Here is a 20,722-nt window from a genome sequence, read left to right on the forward strand (position 1 = left end):
AAAATCTGCATAGCTGCCTGAAACACTATATAAACAATTCACAGGTGCACCACGCCGCGAAGACATAGACGTCACAGCGCACTCCCCAAGCGGTCGAGCGGTACCGCTAGAGGCGCGGCACCCACCACCCTCAGCACCCGGCACCACCGCGTCCAGCGCTACCTTCCAACCTGACGAAGCGGGCACTTGGACTATCGCGATCACGTACAAGGGAGAACATATACAGGTAGATAAGTACTTCTTTTCATAACACAATGACAGTTTGTACTTATTTTTAAAATTCCCATTTTTATACGAAGTTTTGAATTTGTATACAGTATTAATTATTTTTGTCGAAATGTTTTACTTGAAAAGGTACGATAAATTTAAAACAATATAGTTACTGACTTTTTAACCGACTTCCAAAAAAACGAGGAGGTTATCAATTCGGCCGGTATAATTTTTTTTTTTTTTTTGGATGTATGTACACCGATTACTCCTAGGTTTCTTAACCGATTTACGTGATTCTTTTTTTGTTCGATGCGGGATGGTGTCGAATTGGTCCCATAAAAATTTTATTCGGATAAACCCAGTAGTTTTTATTTTATGAGCATTTTTGTCTGTAGTCGATGACTTCATTGAAATGTAGCAAGTAACTTTGATTCACTTCCCGGTAACCGATTGAGCTGAAATTTTGTATACTTATGTAAATTGGATAGCGATGAAACATTATCATAGACATAGAGCTGATTTGATGATGGAATCGGAAGGTGGCCTTAGGAACTCAGTAATATATTGACTCAATTATATCGAAATTGGGCTCGTTTGATTCGTGTTGATAAATACACTAAAAAGTATTAAATAAAAATAACTGCGTTAAAAACAAACGACTTCATAAACAGAAAAGTAAAAAATAAAAAAGATTTGATATTATTAATTACTACATATTATTTAGATGTGCTATTTATTAAATAGGTTTGAAGTCGGTGCCAAACACTAGTATTAAGCCCGTGCACCGACATCAAACCTTTTTAGTAAATAGCACATCTAAATAATATGTAGTAATTAATAATATCAAATCTTTTTTATTTTTTACTTTTCTGTTTATGAAGTCGGTTGTTTTTAACGCAGTTATTTTTATTTATTTTTATGTATCTATGTAGAATAAAGTAATATAATTTAAAAAAAAACAACATAGGTATCTATCAACGATAATATTTAAACATATCTATGTTGGAGAAAGGTTTTGCTTTTAATTAATGAAGCAGAAGTTGTATATTCTTAATGGACTCGCATTAATCAAATCACTGTTTCCTAGAATTCTCAAAGCGCTAAATGCTAGCTTAACATTATTGAATTAATTTTTATAATCCACTTTTTATAAAAAAAAGGGAAACAGTGGAAATGTTTATTTAAACTCCTATTCAGTTAGAAAAATAGATCTCGGATTATGTAGCTCGTGTAGACTAAACAAAAATCAATTACAATACAATTTAAAATGTAACATGTTTTCTTTGTGAACGATTTTAGCCATTGTATTTTTTGAAATTTTATAGTTTTATTAAATAATTCATCTACAAAGAGTTACACTTATATAAGCGCTACATGTTCGAATTCCACTTTGAGTGCAGTGTATCCTAAAATCGAATGGAGCTCCACAAATAATTCATCGACCAAACATGCGATGCATCTTCATTACGTAAATAATTACAGGGTGGACCTTTCACGTGCGAAGTTTTCGAGCCAGCGGGCGTGCGGCTCAGCCCGGGCGCGCTCGAAGGGGCCGAGCCACTCAAACCGCACTCCTTCGAGTTGGACACCAGCGGCTGCGGCGTCAAGGGCGACCTGCAGCTAGACATCGTTCACGATAAACGAAGCGTAATGTGTGCTCTAGAGAAGTTGTCGCCAACTAAATATCGAGCGACATTCATGCCAAAGGCACCGGGAAAGCATCGGGTAATTTCAACTTATATATATGTATTACACATGCAGTTCAGGATTTATTTTGATTCATTTGAATGTCCAGATGGCAGATATTCTGTATACTGGCTCTTCAGTTCTACGAATACATTTAATTCGTATCCATTAGTGTGAATAATAATTGCCCTTAAATGTTACCTTTCAATACATATTCACACATTTTTTTAACGTAATATTATATTTGCAGTTGTACATATATTTCAACGGTTATGATGTTCACGGATCGCCGCATGTGTTTAGAGTAGGGTCACGCTCTAAAAAACCCAGAGACAGCGCGAGCCCATCGCCTGCGTATGCCAGAATGTCAAGTCCAGGTATTTATAAAAAAGAACAGAACATTTAGTAAAAAAATCAGTACTGTTTATAATTTATTATTCTTAAGGTATTCTTATTTTCAAGAACTAGTAATATTTAAGTTCTCATATAAGATTACAAAAATAATCAGCTCTTTAAAACGTTCTAGGTACATAATTCTTTAAACCAAAAATACCACTGTAACTGCCGAATAAAAATTTTGATGCAACGTTTTTGTGTTTTTTTTAGTTACCCGCTTAAGATCTGAAAGTCCTCACAATCCATACAATTTATACGATTCGAATGCTACGAAATATAACACGAGCTCAATAGATCGACGGGAAGAGCGTCGAGATTCGAGCGATTATTATAAACATGGATCAGATGTCAAAGATAAATCTTTCGATGTTACCGATTCGTATACGTCTAGGGTGAATAAAAAAGAAGCGTATAAATACGAACCTGAAAGTCCACGGAATAGAACAGCTAGTCCAATAACATCGAAATATTTGGGAAATGGCTCGAGATTGGACATTAACAGGTCAAATAGTCCGTACAGAGCGAGCAGCCCATACAGAGCGACAAGTCCAGTCGGCCGGACAAGCCCGCTAACCAGGAAAGACAGTCCTTTGAATAGGACGGCTAGTCCAATTAACCGGTACGTGTGATAGCCAAGATACAATATAGCATATCTACGTAGCTCTAGAATGATTGGTTCGTGTTTGTGATTGAATGAACCATCGATGTCGGTCCTGTAATACAACCCCTCAAACAGAATTAATTGCACCTACTTTTAAGGTTAATGAGATTGCTCTAACGCAATTTGTGAATAGGATGCAGTCTGATACTTTAAGAGTTTCGGCTAAACACAAAGACTGCAACTTGAATAGTTTTAATTTATGTAAATGTTTCAATTGTGCTCGGAAAATATAACTAAAAATGGAAGCTGGCATAGATATCAAGTGCAATAAGTAACAAAATGTACCATTCCTTTTGTTCCAGCGTTAATAGTCCGACGGAACGCTACAGTCCCGTTACAACTACGAAACGCGTAGTAGAAAAACGATCCAATTACAAAATGTACAGTTCATACAGTGGCTCTCAAGATAATCTTGATCAGAGCAGTCCATTATCATCATTGGAAAATGAACGTGCCAGGAGATATGGAAGTCCAGGTACTTTATATTAAAAAAGATATTATGAAAAGTAAAAACATAGATGGAATTATAATTAATATACCTAGTTACGTTATTATAAAATAAAAAATAGATCAATTAACCAAATATCCACACCTAAAATATGTAATATATTTAGCAAGATTCATGTTTGATTTATTAAAAAAAAATATAACACGCAAGATTTTTGGTATTCATTTATTTCAAAAAGGGATAGGAGAAGGTGGGGATCCGGGAGGGAGAGCACCCAGCACAAGAAAAGATTCATGGGATTCAGTTGAGAAAACAAGGCAAATGCTCAGTAATAATAGGTGAGAATAAAATTTTGATTATGAGATAATTATCACGGTTCGTTAAGTAAACAATTTGTTTTGTAATTAAAACTTTAGTTAAGACTTTTTGTATAAGAAACAATTTCCATTCGTCAAGGACAATAAAAAAAATGTTTCAATCTCAATTATGAATATATGAGTGACCTACAATATTTGGGGTATAAATTCCAAAAAACGAAACGCTGCAAATGTAGTTTATCAGGTTGTATTCTCACAGAGACGTCTATTCAAAGCACAGTACCCACGTGAAGTGTTCTGTGTTCACGGTAAATTTCTAATGAATTGATGTTTGAAATCAATCACAAATGGTAAATTAATGTTGTCCAAATAGCTTGGAGCCAAGCAATACAGAGCGGTACGGACAGAGCACACTCGAGCGGGAGACGCAGCGCAACACGCAGCTCAACAAGCAGCTCAACAAGTTTAGCGATTTGTCGCGCGACTCGTTCAACCGCCAGCTCGACCGGTTGGCAGACGAGCACGAATCCGACACTTACACCAGCCGTGTAAGTAAATTCTACGTGTTTGATGAAATTGTACTCAGCTGTGGCCGGCGTGTATGCTCAGGTGGAAATTAGTTTGTCCATAATTATATATGTTTTGGTAAATTTAAAGTGGCAATAGGCAGCCCAATGAACGTGAAATTTTATGTTTTGCACGCTATACGGGTTACTTAATTTATGAGCATTTCAATGCAGATATGCATATATAGTTGAAGTGACATTATGCTAGTGCGATCTATACAGATAACTGTTTATCTTATTGTAATCTCTAATTGTGATTAAAAAAAAGAAACAGTGTTATAAGATATAATATATGGGTACATAATATTATTAACCCTTTTTTGTAGATATTGATGTAATGAACTGAATCAATAGGTTGGTATTATCGTCAATATATTTTCGAAACAAACTAATTATTGTCAGTAGTAAACTTAAAGTTACGAAATATCTGAACCCAATAATCCCACTAATAAGAGATATTTTCTATGTAGCAAGAGTTCAAGCGGGAAGTACACGAGAGCTCGTACGTCGTCCGCGACTCCTCTTACAGCAGTGTGGAGGAGAAGCGCCAACAGCATCAGTCTTTTTTATCCAATAGGCCCCCCCGCGACCCGACCGGGGGGGCCCCCACTGAGACGGACGCAGCTCATGCCCGTTTCAGGTAACTTTCCTCTGTAATCTGATTTGCTTTGCTATACAAATATTGTGTGTGGCTCTGACAGGATTGATAAAACTATGTTTCATTTGATGTTAAATTTGTCTCTGTATTTGTGCAAAATCACGTAAAACAAGTACCTCATCGACCTGTAGAAGGATAAACAAACAACCACAATGTCTAATTTCAAATGTTACTCGTACCCAAATAGAAATATCAAATTCATTGAAGCATTGTATTAAACCGCTGATTTTATATTCTTTTATGTATTGTTACACTTTAATATCTTGTCAAAGGATCGCAACACGAATACATAAAAAGGACGGACAAGTAATTTTGTGTCCGGAATACAAAAATTCGCATGTAAAAATTGAACCGAACGTGCAATTTATTTCGTGATCCGTACTCTACCTACCTAGATGTACCTACCTATCTTTTTCCTATTATTTTGCGTGGTTTTAAACATATTTGCAATCTATTTCATCTATGTTCTACTATTTATGATAAAATTATTTTATACTATAGTTGCTGATATGTTATGGATATTGTGCTCCATTAAATAAATACTGCATTGCTATGAAGGTATACACAGAAATCAGAATAGTTTTTTAAGAAATGGGCAATTTGAAGCCTTCATTTTTGATTGGCTAAAAAATCACAAAGAATATTATTATTAAATAAATTCGTTAATAATAGAATAATGTGTCTTTCCACAAAATAAATAGGTGCAGGTGTATCGATAGAAACGACCGCCAAGAACGAAATAAGTAGTCTATAAAGAAAATATAAAGCCTTTAACGGAAATGCGTTTTCAGTGCAATAAATTTTGTAATCCGTAGTAACGGCCTCCTTGCAGCCCCCTGGTGATTCGGAATTTAATTTATATATTCTGTTACCTACTACAGATAATAAATACAAATTCATCTATAAGCATAGCACTCATTAAGTTTATATTATCATTAATGGAAAAAGTTGCTTAAACTATGACTAGCAATGGCATTCTAATCGATAATTTTACAAAACATTTTCTTTTTCAGCTATTAATTTATGACGAAAATATTTCTGTATTGCCCCTTTCTTAATAATGATATGAATGTGTCTTAATTGAACTTGAAGAATTAAGGTACTTCTCATGTTACCGTAATTTAACTAACTTAATGAAAACTTTATTTGTTGCAGACCCATTCAAAGGGATAACAATAGAGGTGCCAAAGGAATAGTAATAAAACCAACTTACAAAGGAGTTGTAGGGCAACCTGTTGAGTTTATAGGTAATTACAAGGTCCAACAATCTGTTTTTGTTGAATAAATTCGCTCTTTTAATTAACGAGAAACTTCTCGGAAATAGCATGTTTTTTCCAGAACTAGGTTAAAGAAATTTTGTCAATGTATATTTTAATTATAAGACCATTTTTCGAAAATTTATCATTCTTGAAATATTTTCTCAATTTTTTTTTCATTCAGTACAGTACATATCTAGCGATCGTCAGTATTTTATTTATAAAAAAAATGGTAAAACTTTTCCTTTTCCTTTCTAAACAATATCGTTGTAATCTTGCTCTGCTTCTTGCTCAAAATTTAATTCAAACCAAATGAAAGCTTATTTTAAAAATTTGAACTCTTTTATTCATTTAATAATGGACTAATTCAGGAAATATAATGAGTTCTACTTAACATTTCAATGTTTTTATTTTATATCAGGTTCAAATTAATGATTTAGGGTTTCTAAAATGAAATTACAAAATAGTAATTTTGTTAATGAATAGCAAATCTTTTGTATAATATACTATTATTTAATAAAATATATGACTTTATCTATGCCTACTTTTATATTATTAGAAACAATATAATAAATATTTAGATCGCAATTTCAAACATCACGATCAACTATTCTCATACAATTTTGCCAGTTTTAAATTTGACCAGTGGTCATCATATCGCAGTCATATATCTTCTCATACACTTTCCTATTTTTGATTAGTGGATGCCAGCACAGCAGGCCCAGGCCAGCTGGAGCTAGAAGTGTCCGGCGGTAACGGAGCGCTGGTAGCCAGCTCGGTGCGGTCGCTCGGCGCAAACAGATACATCGCCGCGTTCACCCCTCGGGTGTTACGCCCGCATTCTGTGCGGGTCACTTTTAACAATGAACACGTACCAGGTAAGGCTTCTTTATTATAGACAAGCTTCGCTAAATTGTTTTGCTTTGTATTTTATTTACGCGCAGAAAAAAGTGGCCAGTTTGAAAATAATTATTTAACTTTGTGAACGGCAACGCGTGTGAATTTTATTTTTGAATAAATATTGAAATACATTTTAAAAGTGATATCAGTTCTAGTGTTAATAATCACATTAATAATGAATAGAAAGTTGTTTATTACATCATTTTTAAGTTCATTTATATTAATAGATAAGGTTTAAAATTCGCTGATATCTCTAACTTCCGATAATAAAAATAAACGTTCACATTATTGTGGTTGCAACTTGCCCGCTTTACGATTTTACCTAGATCCTCTTCGCTACTCTTATCTCCACCGTAACAGAGGCAAAGTATAATTTATTTTCGGGTAAGGTTATGAAGGGATGAGCCCACTTACCTATTAAAATATAATAAGGGACGACCGAGGCCCTAAGAAGCTAAAGGGCAGTGGTAGGTAGACGATTTTTACTTTAATCGGTTTTCTTTAAAGTCACATGTAGTTTGGATTTGTTACTTGTTATCGAAAATGAAAATTCAATATCTTGTCCTACGATAATATTATGGGTCTTTTATCTGCTGTGGTATATTGTATGGTATTTGGTATATATTTTAGCAGAGGATTGACTCAGCTCTTTTGCTTACTAAAAATTATGTAATACTGTATATTACCTAATATTGGGTTACCTGGCAGAGATTTTTTTTTTTTTTTTTAGATCCATTCACCATAATAATGTGTTGCATAAGATGGCAATAAATATATCCTGTATGTAAATGATGAGGGTATCACATATTATTGTTAATTCAAACACAGTTTCAAATATAATGGATGCTCTTTCTATATGTTTTGCATCTTAGGTACTCACCGTAATATTAATAGTTACTGCAATTTATTTTTCACATTAACAAAAATTTGCCAATACATAATTCTGTATTTACTTTATCAAAATAATTCATTCAAATCAATCTTTTATTGTTTTAATGTCGTCAATTTATCTTTTCTGAAACTATGACCTTTTTATTATAAGGTGGTTATAATATCTCACATATCTTCTTATATATAAAAATGAATCGCAAAATGTGTTGGTAAGCGCATAACTCGAGAACGGCTGAACCGATTTCGATAATTCTTTTTTTATTATATTCCTTGAAGTACGAGGATGGTTTTTATGTAGAGAAAACGTAAATATGTACCACGGGCGAAGCCGGGGCGGACCGCTAGTAATTTAATATTAATTTTAAATATTCCAACGTAGTCACTGGTTGCCTCGGATTTTCACGTGGCGGCAATCTTAATAAAATTAGTCTCACGCTAGGTAACTGAAAATATGCTTTTAATATCAACTATAAATTATTATGTGTACCTAAGCTTCAGTTTTGGTACCTGTATAAATTCGTTAAATTAGTGCTATGGTCTCAATAATCTTAGATGAATCAGGGATTATTCTAAACTATAAGTCAGTTTGTAATTATTTCATTACATGATTAATAAATAAGTGATACTAAACTATACACAATTGGAAGTAGCTATTAGACACATCTATAATCTGAAACGAGTTAGTTTCTGTATAACAATCCGTGGTATGATATCATACTTAATAAAGGAGTAGCTTCTATTTGAAGACAACCCAATGCGTAATACAGTAGCACCTCTATAAGTCGAATATCAAGGGAGACGCCAAAAAATTCGAGTTATAGAGTTTTCAACTTATGGAGGATTTCGACTTAGGCGGATTTTGATTCGACATAAAGAGTTTGAGGTTTATTCTTATTTATTATAAATCAACATTATTTCAAATCATTTTAAAATAAAAAATATGGCATTAAAAAAGTCAGTATTTTTTTTGCTTTAGATAATTTGGTAGCATTATCTAATAGCATTATCTAATCTATAAAGAACAGAAAATTCTTCTTCTTCAGAGAAACTGGTTTGCTCTATAAAATTTCGTAAGGTTAATGCGGTTCTTCCCTCTTTGATGGAAACGCATGGAGCGCATGTACTATTCACGTCTTCTATGTCATCTTAATCATTAGTATCGGTTTTCTGAGCTACTGAATCGATAATTTCGTCATCAGATACCTACTTAATGCAAACACGTGTTTTCGTGAGTCATAAATTTATTATCGTATACTCCTAAAATGTTTTCTAAGAAACAATTATAGTGTACTGCACTGTCGGCAAGTTGTTAAAGTCCAAATGATCAAGTTATAAAGATTGTAAAATAAAATGTTGCCATGTTCGAGATACAGAGGTCAAATTTAATTTTTCGAGTTATAGAGTGAAAATATGTACCAAAAAGGCTTGGAGGGACTCGGTGATTATTTCGACTAACAGAGGGCCAAGATTTCAAGTTACGGAGGTTTTCGGGTTTGAAGGGAAGGGAACAAGACATTTTTTCGAGATTTGGAGGTTTTTGACTTATCGAGGTTCGACTTAACGAGGTGCTACTGTAATTCAAGCAGGCCGCAGACAGCTAGGGAATTACTTACCGGCTTCAGCTCTGGCGAATAAGCAAATTGTTACTTATTATACTTTAACAAGCTCTGTGAAACCCAAGTTTTAAGTAATGCATTTCGGCGTTTCGGCATTCAAGAACTCGAGTTCACAGTTCTGTCTGTAAAATAATATTTTTTGCAAAAACTACCTCATTATTAGTTATCTAAGAGGTGTTATTACTTATTTGTTATTATATAAATTTGCGTAGTGGGGGGGCGTATCGCCTCAGGTTAAAAAATGGGGTTCGTCAGATATTTTTCTTATTCATCTGCACCTTATTTTTGTCATCACTCCAATCAGTGAATTAAAAAATCACGAGAAAATCGAAAACTGCACGCACTTAGTCACTGTGGTTGATTAAAATCATATTATAACCAATCTCCCGGAGGTCCTTATATTGGAAAAAAATAATATAGACAGATGAAAAATGAATGCTCAATTATTTATCGATGACAGCTCTCACTCACTGAGCAAAAAAGTGTTTAAAACCTGAGTTACATATATGTAACACGTCCACACGCATAATATCGCGTGTATCAGTAAATACTAAATACCCGATATGTAATACCATAATTGATACTGAGTATGTGATAGGAAGAAATAATATATATCAGTACATGTTATACCTACAATGTGGTATGAAATATGTATTCAATTTAAAAAGCTACAGCATAAATCCTTTACAAGTTCACTTTTGAACCTATTTTTCTTATCTTTGGAAAGAATCTTAGTAAATAATTTTGATTTTATTAATTTATTTAGTTTGCTTGATGCTTAGTTTTTTTTCTCTAATTCTAAACACCGACAATCTTAATACATACCTGTTAATTACGACGTCAAACTTCAAACTTGGGCATTAAATTGTTTATAATATTCGCGTACATATATATTTAGCACGTAACTATATATTTATTGTACGTAGGTATATGTTTAGCACGGTACCTATTCATAATGGTTAGTATTGTTAGTATATCACGTAAAAATAAAACATAAGAGAAGATTAAAATATATATTAATAAATACGCTATAGGTATGTAGGTATTTATCTTTTTCTATTGACTGCACATCTCGACCTTTTAATTGTTTCGCGGTCACGGCTAATTACGATTTATGATCATATAAATTACAAGTTCATAAAAAATCTAATGAAATACAAAACTTAACGAGACATAGGATTACAAAAGAACCAGTCATACCGCATAGGTACGATATAAGTAATTTCTAATCAAGCTATTATTATTTATATCTACTAGGTAATTCAAGAAATCGTCTACTAATTCTAATGTCAAAGCTGGTAAGGCAAACAGTCTACCATACAAATTAACTTAAAATACACCTTGAAGTAGTACTTACATGTTTGGTAAAAGTGAACTCTAGTCTAGAATTACGATTACCGACTGAATGTAGGCTCTCGAATTCCCCGGCGCCATTTTGAATACCTGGGTGACGTCACGCGGCTGGGCGCGGGCGAGCCGCTTGCGCACCGCACTTCACAATTCACATTCGGCCCACAGACGCATTCGAACGAGGCTTCGCCTCTCGAACAAAATGCATTTTCGTCGTACATATCTAACCATATGTGTTAATAAATACTAAAACGTAACAGTACCTCTCTGATCTTTTGTACAAGAACAGTTGAGTTATTCAGTGTACCTGGCTTGTACGTGTGTAGTGATTCCGCTTAAGTGTTGTGATTTCTTTCGTGCAGTGCCCTAGATAGCTGTCACCGAGGGAGTGTTTCCGTGTCTCAAAGGTCTCTCCGGCCTCGATAAGTGAGTCTATTTGCATATACCTACAGAACACTCGGAAGCCTCCACACTCATCCATAATGTACGTGGGTGAGACACGTCATTGCCGCTGTTAAACCTTTTTTTCAAATTATCCTATTCGAAAACATCGTTATTACAAGTTGGTAAACATTTAAAAAGTCTTATCTCTACTTTTCCATTTTATAAAAATAACATAATCTGTTTCATAATATATTTAATGTGTAGTAAATTCACACTATTAAATTAGAAATAGAAAGTGATTCAAAGGAAATTAAAATAGAAGCTCATTAAGTTATGCAAAAGTTACATTAAATACGGATCCGAGAAATTGCAATTACATGATTGACATTGACGTAATTTCTAGAAAGTGTAGAATCTCACTCTACGTGCAATAAAGTTGACTATAAACAAAATCTATAAATTAAGTTTTATTACAACATCAAATTGAAAACATTAGGTATCTCAAAGTGCACAAAAGCTAAAACAATGGTCGATTATAATGTATATTCATAAATTGTCCACGATATGTCAGTTATTATATGATAACAAAGCCATTATAATTATGCAGCGAGGAGGATATCCTTCGTCTTCTGTTTCGCATCACCGCATACAGACAAAGAACACGAGCGTTGAACTCTTTTATAGGGAATGCTTACCGCACCCTTTTATCAATTGAAATACACAAAAAACACCCCTGTATTTATGTAGGTTAATGGCCTATATCCGATTGTATGCATACGGATGTATGCTTTTTACATTTCGAGTGATTCCTTTCAAAGCCTTGGCTTAATGTTGCGTGACTTGGAGAAAAATATCGTGCTAAGCCGTATCGTAACTAATAACGTGTCGGCCGGACTTGTACTGATATATTATACACTTATGATTTGCAATAAATGTAATTAGAGCAGTATTATATAAGAAGCAATCGATTACACGCATATTTTCTTTCTTTTACTAGTTTTATGGTCATCTAAGGTACAGTGTACTATGTCTATACATAACTGTCATGAACGCTTGTCTGTACAACTAAATAATTAAATCTGTAAAAAATTATGTATCAAAACGTAGTTATTTTTGTTTATCAACAATCATCTCACCTAAAAGATCCATCCCCAAAACGAATTGGTGCGTTAAATTTCACATCCTATGAAAAAAATATTTGACAACAGGTTTTCAACAGATTGAATTACTGAAACACAATATTATCTGTTCACATAATAATTATTGGTATTTTAGTAAACATTCTCAGAAAATATAGCAGCATGGTTTTTCGTTAAAATTACTTTTTTTATGCATTACTAGCTTTCCGCCCGCGGCTTCGCTCGCTTTATCTAAAACATAATAAATTATATACTAAAACCTTCCTCTTGAATCACTATATCTATTAAAAAAAAACGCATCAAAATCCGTCGCGTAGTTTTAAAGCTTTAAGCATACATAGGGATATAGGGACAGAGAAAGCGACTTTGTTTTATACTAGTATGTAATGATAGTGAAGTGATATTCTAGCCATTTGGAGTCTCGTTCTCAAAAACCACCATAGTTTTAAAAAAAGGTATCAAAATAATACAATAAGTAAGGGTTTCACAAATAGTCAATCTATTAATTATTGTAATTACATACTAGGAAAGGACCTATAACAAATTAATTTGCATTAATTATTTATATGGTATTAATTAGACTTATTATACAACCAATAACTAATTGAATCATTTATGTACCCATTATAAAACATACTAATGCTTTAATTTTCGTATATTATAAATCAATGTTATTTATTAATATTAAAAGAAATAAGAAATTGATTAAATCATACATACGCCCAAAGTTTGATGCAAGCGGAATTTAATAGTTTGGCTAGTTTTAATTAGAGTACCTAAAGCAATTAATGGATAGCAAATAAACTTGAATGCATAACGAGTAAAGACGTGGGACGTAAAAAAGTGAAATATTTAACCACGCCATGTGAAAACTGGCACTTTCTTTTTACGTAAGTTGATGGTGTTTAAGCACGAGTAAAGACTAACGAGCCATAAAGGTGCGACGCTTCTTTATAGCAAAGACAGCACATAAATACATTTTAAATTATTAGAATTATACTACTGTTAAAACAATATTTTAGAGTTTAACACATAGGTACAAAACTATTGTGATAAATGATTGTAGACAACAATACAAGCCAACACTTCAATGATAAACTGCGTGTTAGGCAATGTTAAAAAATGTAAATCTCGCGAGTCTTGAATTACAGATGATATCACGTTGCAACCGCAAAGTTATCAAATAACTTAACACTACAATAATGCGTGTTCATACGACATTTGCTAAAAATCTATTTTATTAACATTTTAATGTCTCATTTGAATGAATTTGCATACATGACAATATTATTTTGTTGTGAAATATAAAAATATGCGTCAATAGACCAAAATAATGCAAAATGCATCACTTTTATTAGTGTTTTTGCACAACTAGGAAACAAAAGTGTAAAGTAAAAGCCTGCCTGGAACAAGTAAACTGCATTGCGTCAGTTAATGTAAAAAACGTAGTTGAACAAGTTTCGGAACTCACATTTTTCACTTTATCTCTTAAATATGTATTCTTTAAAATGAATTAAAAAGTTGTTTAAATAGGTACCTATAATATGAAATAATTTTAAAAGGTAAATTTGACCTTTTTATATTTTTGCGAAATATTTTCAATCAATAATGGAAAGGAAATTAATTTTTGTGCACACCGAACATTTTTAATCTCTTATTTTTTCATAACACAAATCATATTGATTATGTAACTGATAGAAGTAGTAGACTAATATGCCTAATTCAATATACTAGGTAGCTACCAGATAATAGACTATGTATAAATAGGCTTAAAGGTTGCTTCCAAAGGCACTTCTTGGCGCTTAAAATACCTACAAACAAGTCTTGTCCAAGGTAATGGAGGACGCCCGGTCCAGTCACGTTCCGTTGACAACGGGGCTTGACGTGATAACTGTCCAAAAACTACTATATAGCGGCACGATATTAAAAACAATAATTTCTAATATAAATGCAAATGCATCAATTTCATTTTCATATTAAAACGTTCAATTTATTAAACCCGACGTTGAATAGTTTTCATTAGGCGTACACTTATATTCAAGTGTGTAGACGTTTTAATTTTTTTCTCTCTCGCATTCCGCCCCAGTATCCATTGTGAAACGAATGCGACATGCAAACAATCTGTCAGAATTGTGTCCCGCGAGCGTTTCCGTCGACTGAAGTGAAACAATAGTGAAACTACAACGTTTTGTGGTTCCGCGGCTAATCTACTTGCACGCTTCGCAACTGATAAGGAGCGCACCGTGGCGTGCTAAACGAGGCCAGCGGTCATGCACTTGAGAACACTGTTATGCTGATGGTTATTAAACTTTTCCTTTTCTTATCAGAAAAACACATTATTCACCAAACAGAAGCAGATTTTGACGGGTAATTCGGTTTTCATTAAACGAATGCTTGTATTTGTTTAATTAAAACAGAATTACTTAACTAATGTTAATAAACAATTGTGAAAACCCAAAAAAACAATATAAAAATAACTCAATTTAAACGTAAATCTAAATAACTTTGAGGGACCATAGAAATAACATTTTTAAAATTGTCGAAGCGCGACGACACGTCCGCGTCACCGCCGAGGGGTCGGCGGGTACGCGCGAGTAGATAACACAATACATCTGACGGCACTGAGCAAGCTTTGGATGATGATATCACATCGTCATTGATATAAAATCAAGCTCAATACAGCTGACATTTCATTAAAGTTTACAATGTAAACACTACCATTGCAATTAAAGCAAAATGTATATATTTGAATACATTGATGTTTATATTGACCTATTTAAAAAATATTACTCATTGGAATTATATCAATATTCCTGAACTTATTCCCGATTGTCCTGAAACCACAGCCATCCAGTTACCAGCTGACAATTTTTTCAAATAATTTTCTTTCAGTAATTTAAATAATTACAATGTATATATTATTTATATTGCGATGTTATTAGACATTTAGATTTAGGATACGTATTATGTAATTTCGCTATGCGCTTAGCAGAAGACTCATCTTCATCTAAACCAGGGTCGTTGGTAATCTGATAAATCATAAATAATAATAGTCATTTTAAACTTTGCGTTGGAAAACATAAAGTTTGATTATAATAAAAGTCAATTACTCTAGTCCGTCAACTACAGACCCGTTCAATTTATGAAAGCTATTAAAATTTTAGTTACACGACAAAAATATCCTTTGAATCGTATTCTTCGTAGCCAATAACTCTAGTGGCGAATTTAATTAACATTTACTTTATATTTAATTAATTTATATAACCGTATTTGTGTTGCATAATATATGTATTTAATACTGATTAAATCCTCTACTATTAAATTCATCAGTCTGTTTACAGCCTACGTTTGCAGATCATGCGTCGGCTTATATAACAGTATTTCAATAATATTCACTTTGGAAGGAAATCGCTCATTATATTTACATTAGCTCACAACGATTAGGTGATATATTGCTTCTCACTAACGTAATATGAAATAATCGTGTGTCGTAATCACCTTGTAATGCAAACGGAGAAGCCTTAGTAGCCATCCGGTTTCTCGTTTCTTTAACATTTTGCTGATTAGGTAGTAATTACTCGATTATCCCAGCAATTGGTTTCATAAATATTCAATACTAAAACATAATAGATTTCTGCTAGAGTCATAATAGAGAGAGCTGAGCTCAGATACATCGTCGCAATTTTCATTATTATAAGTTGTAGTCGTTTAGCGGATAATATGCATTTACATTTTTCTGTCCTCATAAATATTGTTATAATAAAAGTGTACCGAGTACGACGTTTTAATCCTTTTCTAGAAAAAACCGATGATGCGGAAATAGAATTTTACTGAAAAGAAAAAACATTTATCAGAGGTAAATGACTGCCGCTTGCAGCGACTTTTTATACAAAGAATTGCTTTATGCTTGCACAGCGAAAACTTAAACGGTTGGACAGTTATTAAAATTGTTTTTGTATATAAATACGGAAACAGTGATTTCAAAAATAAATTTCCTACTTTAATTCGACCCAAAACCTATATTTGTGTATTTTTAGATACGAATGTAAATTTTCCGCCTCGAATTTCTTTAAAATGTGTTTATCTACACGTGCTTCCTAACTTCATAACATTGTCGATTTGTTTACTTAACTAGTGACCAAAGCCGTTACGAAATCAGTCAACTTTGTATTTTTATAATTATATCACAGCGGATCCAATCACTTCGATTACTCAAATAATCTCCGGTAAAATATCGGAAAGAGATCATTAGTCATTCATTATGAAATAACATTTACCAATGTTTCTCACAAAAGGCAATAAATGATCATTCACGCTGTCTTGCCACTAATGGCTGTTCACGGGATGCTGAATTATTCACTCTATTTATGTAAATGGTCAGATGTATACGTAGCTTAATATTAAACACGCGTTTGATTTCTAAACCCATGTCTGGTTTTCCTGTTTATCTTGGTACGTAATAGCTTTTGTATGTAAGCTATGTAGGTATGTAGGTGTGGACACACCAACGTGAGAATGTTCTAATTGCGCAGTTACAATGTCATTATAATATGTATAAAAATATCTACTATATTTATCTTCATTACCACACGATTGCTGTATAGATGTTTTAGCTCGTCAAAATTAGACTGGTACAGATTCAAAAACATCGTCAAAGATAGCACGAGGCTCACAGCCCAATTTGCAGTCGTTTGTATTTGATAAGCCTCTTAGGTTTTGCTTTTGACCATTAATCCATCAACAAATGGACGTCGGGTTTCGCTCCAAATTGTTTGCACCAAAGGAGGCACAAACCGAATCCTGCTAAAAAAAGTATCTATCTGCCTTTTATTACATACGAAATACGGAAAAAATATATCCTGATTTAATACGTAGGTACGATACGATACTGTATATTCAGAAGCTTTTTCACGAATTTTTTTTATTTTGTTCAATACTCTCTTCTCGTTTACAAATTACATCTGAGTTTGTTTTCAAGTAAACATATCTAACTTGGTTATCAAGCTTGATTAACTTCTATAGTATGTATGGCTGTGAAATTAACGTTGATCATATAGAAAGTTAACGTGGATCTTCTGAGAAAAAAGGAAATCCACTATTATGGCCCTTTCTAAACATGTTGTGGAATAAAACTTCGAATTGAAATAGTTTTTGAAACGTCAGAAATAAAAGCTTTCGTATTCCTTTTCGAATCTAATGTGTTCAAATTTTATACTAATTGCCTTTTTCTTAAATACTAACCTACCTAATTACTTTTCGAAATGCGTCTCTTACCAGTAGTAAAACAAACTTATCTGCTGCATTGCTTTGCAATTACAAATATGTTAAAATACACTAATGTGTAATTATTATTTATGTAGCCAGGCTACGTGTTACCCTACTAATTAGCAAGGGCATGCAAACCTGTGAACCGTTAAGTTTGGTGTAGCGAAAATTCTAGGACAGTAACGGGTAAAATCAAGTTAACATAATATTATGCAAAATCAGATATGTTAAAACGTATTCAATTACCGTGTTGATGACAATCTAATTAAATAATCTAAATATGAAATTATTACATGTTCATCTCATGCGAATACAAAGCTTAACTTACCATTAATACCTATAATAAAATATTATATAGAGGTACATTTGTGAAATGTGGTAGCAATGTTATAAGATTTGTTTCAAAATACATTTTATTTAAAGTTGAAAAGGCACAAATTAATCTGCAAAATTTAACTAACGACCTACCCTGATTTGGCACGGGTGCAATTATGCATGTTGTATAGGCAAAAAAAACTTTCTCTTGAATAGCTATCTATTAAAACACTCGCATCAAAATCAGTTTCGTAGTTTTAAATCATACATAGGGACAGACGAGAGAAAAAATGATTTTGTTTTAAATACAAGGTAGGTACCTATATCTAGTGATACAAATAAATAAATAGGAACGTCTATATACAGGGTGTAATCGTTAAGTGTGCACAAGCGATTATTCCGTAACTATTGCAGATATCAAAAAACTTTAATTTGATATCGAAAGTACTTAACCTAATGAGTAAAATGGCCATAATAAATTTTTAAAAATAAAACGAGAAATAACCAAAAATGTTACATTAAACGCTCCCATACAATTTATTTCCCATACATTTTGTATTCATAGTAGATTTTCGAAGTGACGTCCTTATTGTGCAATACAATGAGGAGGTCTATTTACAGTTTCTAAATGAACTTCCCTCCAAATTTGCGAAGTAATTAAAGCAGAAAACAAAAAAAACAAAAAAAAAGCTAAAATCTTTCATATTAAATGTATAGGTTGATCCAAAAGTAATGATAATTGGGTATTTCCTGTGCACATAAAAATATAAAATAAATGTTTTATGCTTGCTCATGTAATCACTAAGTTATCACAAAAAAATTATATCTACAGGCCACGTTTCCAAGTATTAACATTAATTTTAATGTGAACAGTGCGAGCCAGAATGTTTCCCGACGAAAAGAAGAAACAACGATTCGACATTTAGAGGGTGAATTTCTAAATTTTTAATGAGATCAGGATAATTTTTTGTCACGATTTGTGACCATGGGCGTTACCTGGGTTCACCATGTTTATGCTGAAACCAAGAAACAATCAATGGCCTGGATGCGAGCTTCCAAAGTGACGGTGAAGATTTTCAAAGTGAAAATTAGTGGGATAGATTAAAGCCGTAGTTTTTTGGGACGCTGAAGAAATGTGGAATATTTTAAGAAGGTAGCCACTACTACACAGGGCTCTTACTACACAGACCAAATTAAAAGATTGCGGGTAGGTTAGTAAGAAAAAGAGACATGGCAAACTTCGGTCTTGAATGTTGGTTCACCAAGACAACGCACCAGATCACAAAGCGTCAGTTGCGATGGCTGCCAATCAAAAATCGGCATTGAAAATGCTTGAACACCCACCCTGTTTGTAAGATCTAGCTCCTAGTTAATTCTATCTCTTACCTCGGCACAAGAAACACCGTCGATACAAGAAATTTTAAGACGACAGCGAAGTGATGGCCGATTTTGAGGGGTTTTTGTAGATGAAGTCAAAGTTTTTTTTTCTAAGTTAAGGAAAAAAAATATCGAAGTATATTATCTAGTTAGAAGACTATCTAGAGAAATACATAATTATTTTAACTGTAATGACCTTGTTTAATATTGATTATCATTACTTTTGGATCAACCCATGTACATGGGATATTCATATCTCATACTAAATGTATGGGAGGGTTTAAAGTTAATTTTTTAGATATGTCTCGTATTATTTTTAAAAATTTATTATGGCCATTTTACTCATTAGGTTAAGTACTTTCGATATCAGTTTAAAGTTTTTTGATATCTGTAATAGTTACGGAATAATCGCCTGTGCACACTTAACGATTACACCCTGTATATTGGGGAATAATAATCTGATAATAATACTGTCTAAAATAAATCAAATGTTCAAAGAGATTATACGAGCAGTATTCTCATCGCAATTTATAATTAGATTCCATTCCTAAATGTTTCTAATGTTAATTACTTTTGCTTCGCGTCTTGTTTTAATACTGAGGGGCTTTACAACGAAACGTGACAGCTAAGATTAAAAATACGAATAGCAACAAAATCAAAACAAATGACAATAACACCATGAGCGTTCGGTTGTTATGTTCGGGATTTTCGGGATAATAATTACTATCCTTTGTGTTTATCTAAGTTACTCTCTTTGTGTGTGCCAAATTTCATGAAAATCGATTCAGCAGTTTTTGCGTGAAGGAGTAACAAACAAACATACACTTTTGCATTTAATATAATGCTAGTAGGATTTACCATTATAATTCTTAGAGCATTAAATCATGACCTAAGTTATAATTACGTATTATTGACGTATAAATATGCAATACATAGTCAAAATAGCGCTCTACAAATTTTCATACTTGCATTCATTAATATTCAAAATTTGAAGTACCTATTCTTCCGTCAAAGTAAGGTAATATTTGAGCGTTCTATTTGCATAAATTCCTCGTTTCCTCACTTACCTACTACCTACTTCAGCCGCTACAAATAATTTGACAAAATGATTGATCGCCCTTTTGTTTGCTTCATAAAGATTGTTACGCTATTATACAATATTGCTTTTTCTGTATTTATATCATTCGTAATATTAAATCTCCCCACGTAGCAATTCAAACGTGATTTGAAGGAATTTAATTAACAACATGAGATTTATTAAATATTCACAATGTTAAATAAATCGTG

General features: G+C 32.9%; 1 protein-coding gene across 1 annotated transcript in view; it reads left to right on the forward strand.

Moving 5' to 3' along the window:
* The window catches only part of jbug (filamin-type immunoglobulin domains fbug), a 64,609-nt gene that overhangs the window by 18,282 nt on the left and 25,605 nt on the right, over positions 1-20,722 (forward strand). Inside the window, exons 11-20 of the mRNA XM_089714546.1 lie at positions 45-226; positions 1,693-1,935; positions 2,147-2,273; positions 2,503-2,911; positions 3,256-3,428; positions 3,640-3,739; positions 4,092-4,266; positions 4,755-4,924; positions 6,098-6,189; positions 6,900-7,076. Of these exons, the coding sequence (XP_089570672.1) occupies positions 45-226; positions 1,693-1,935; positions 2,147-2,273; positions 2,503-2,911; positions 3,256-3,428; positions 3,640-3,739; positions 4,092-4,266; positions 4,755-4,924; positions 6,098-6,189; positions 6,900-7,076 (1,848 nt within the window). The remainder of the gene's footprint in view (positions 1-44; positions 227-1,692; positions 1,936-2,146; positions 2,274-2,502; positions 2,912-3,255; positions 3,429-3,639; positions 3,740-4,091; positions 4,267-4,754; positions 4,925-6,097; positions 6,190-6,899; positions 7,077-20,722) is intronic.

The sequence above is a fragment of the Colias philodice genome, chromosome 3 (assembly GCF_061535455.1).
Source record: "Colias philodice isolate Cphi_HAF_F1 chromosome 3, ilColPhil1 Martin Lab GWU primary, whole genome shotgun sequence".
Lineage (NCBI taxonomy): Eukaryota > Metazoa > Arthropoda > Insecta > Lepidoptera > Pieridae > Colias > Colias philodice.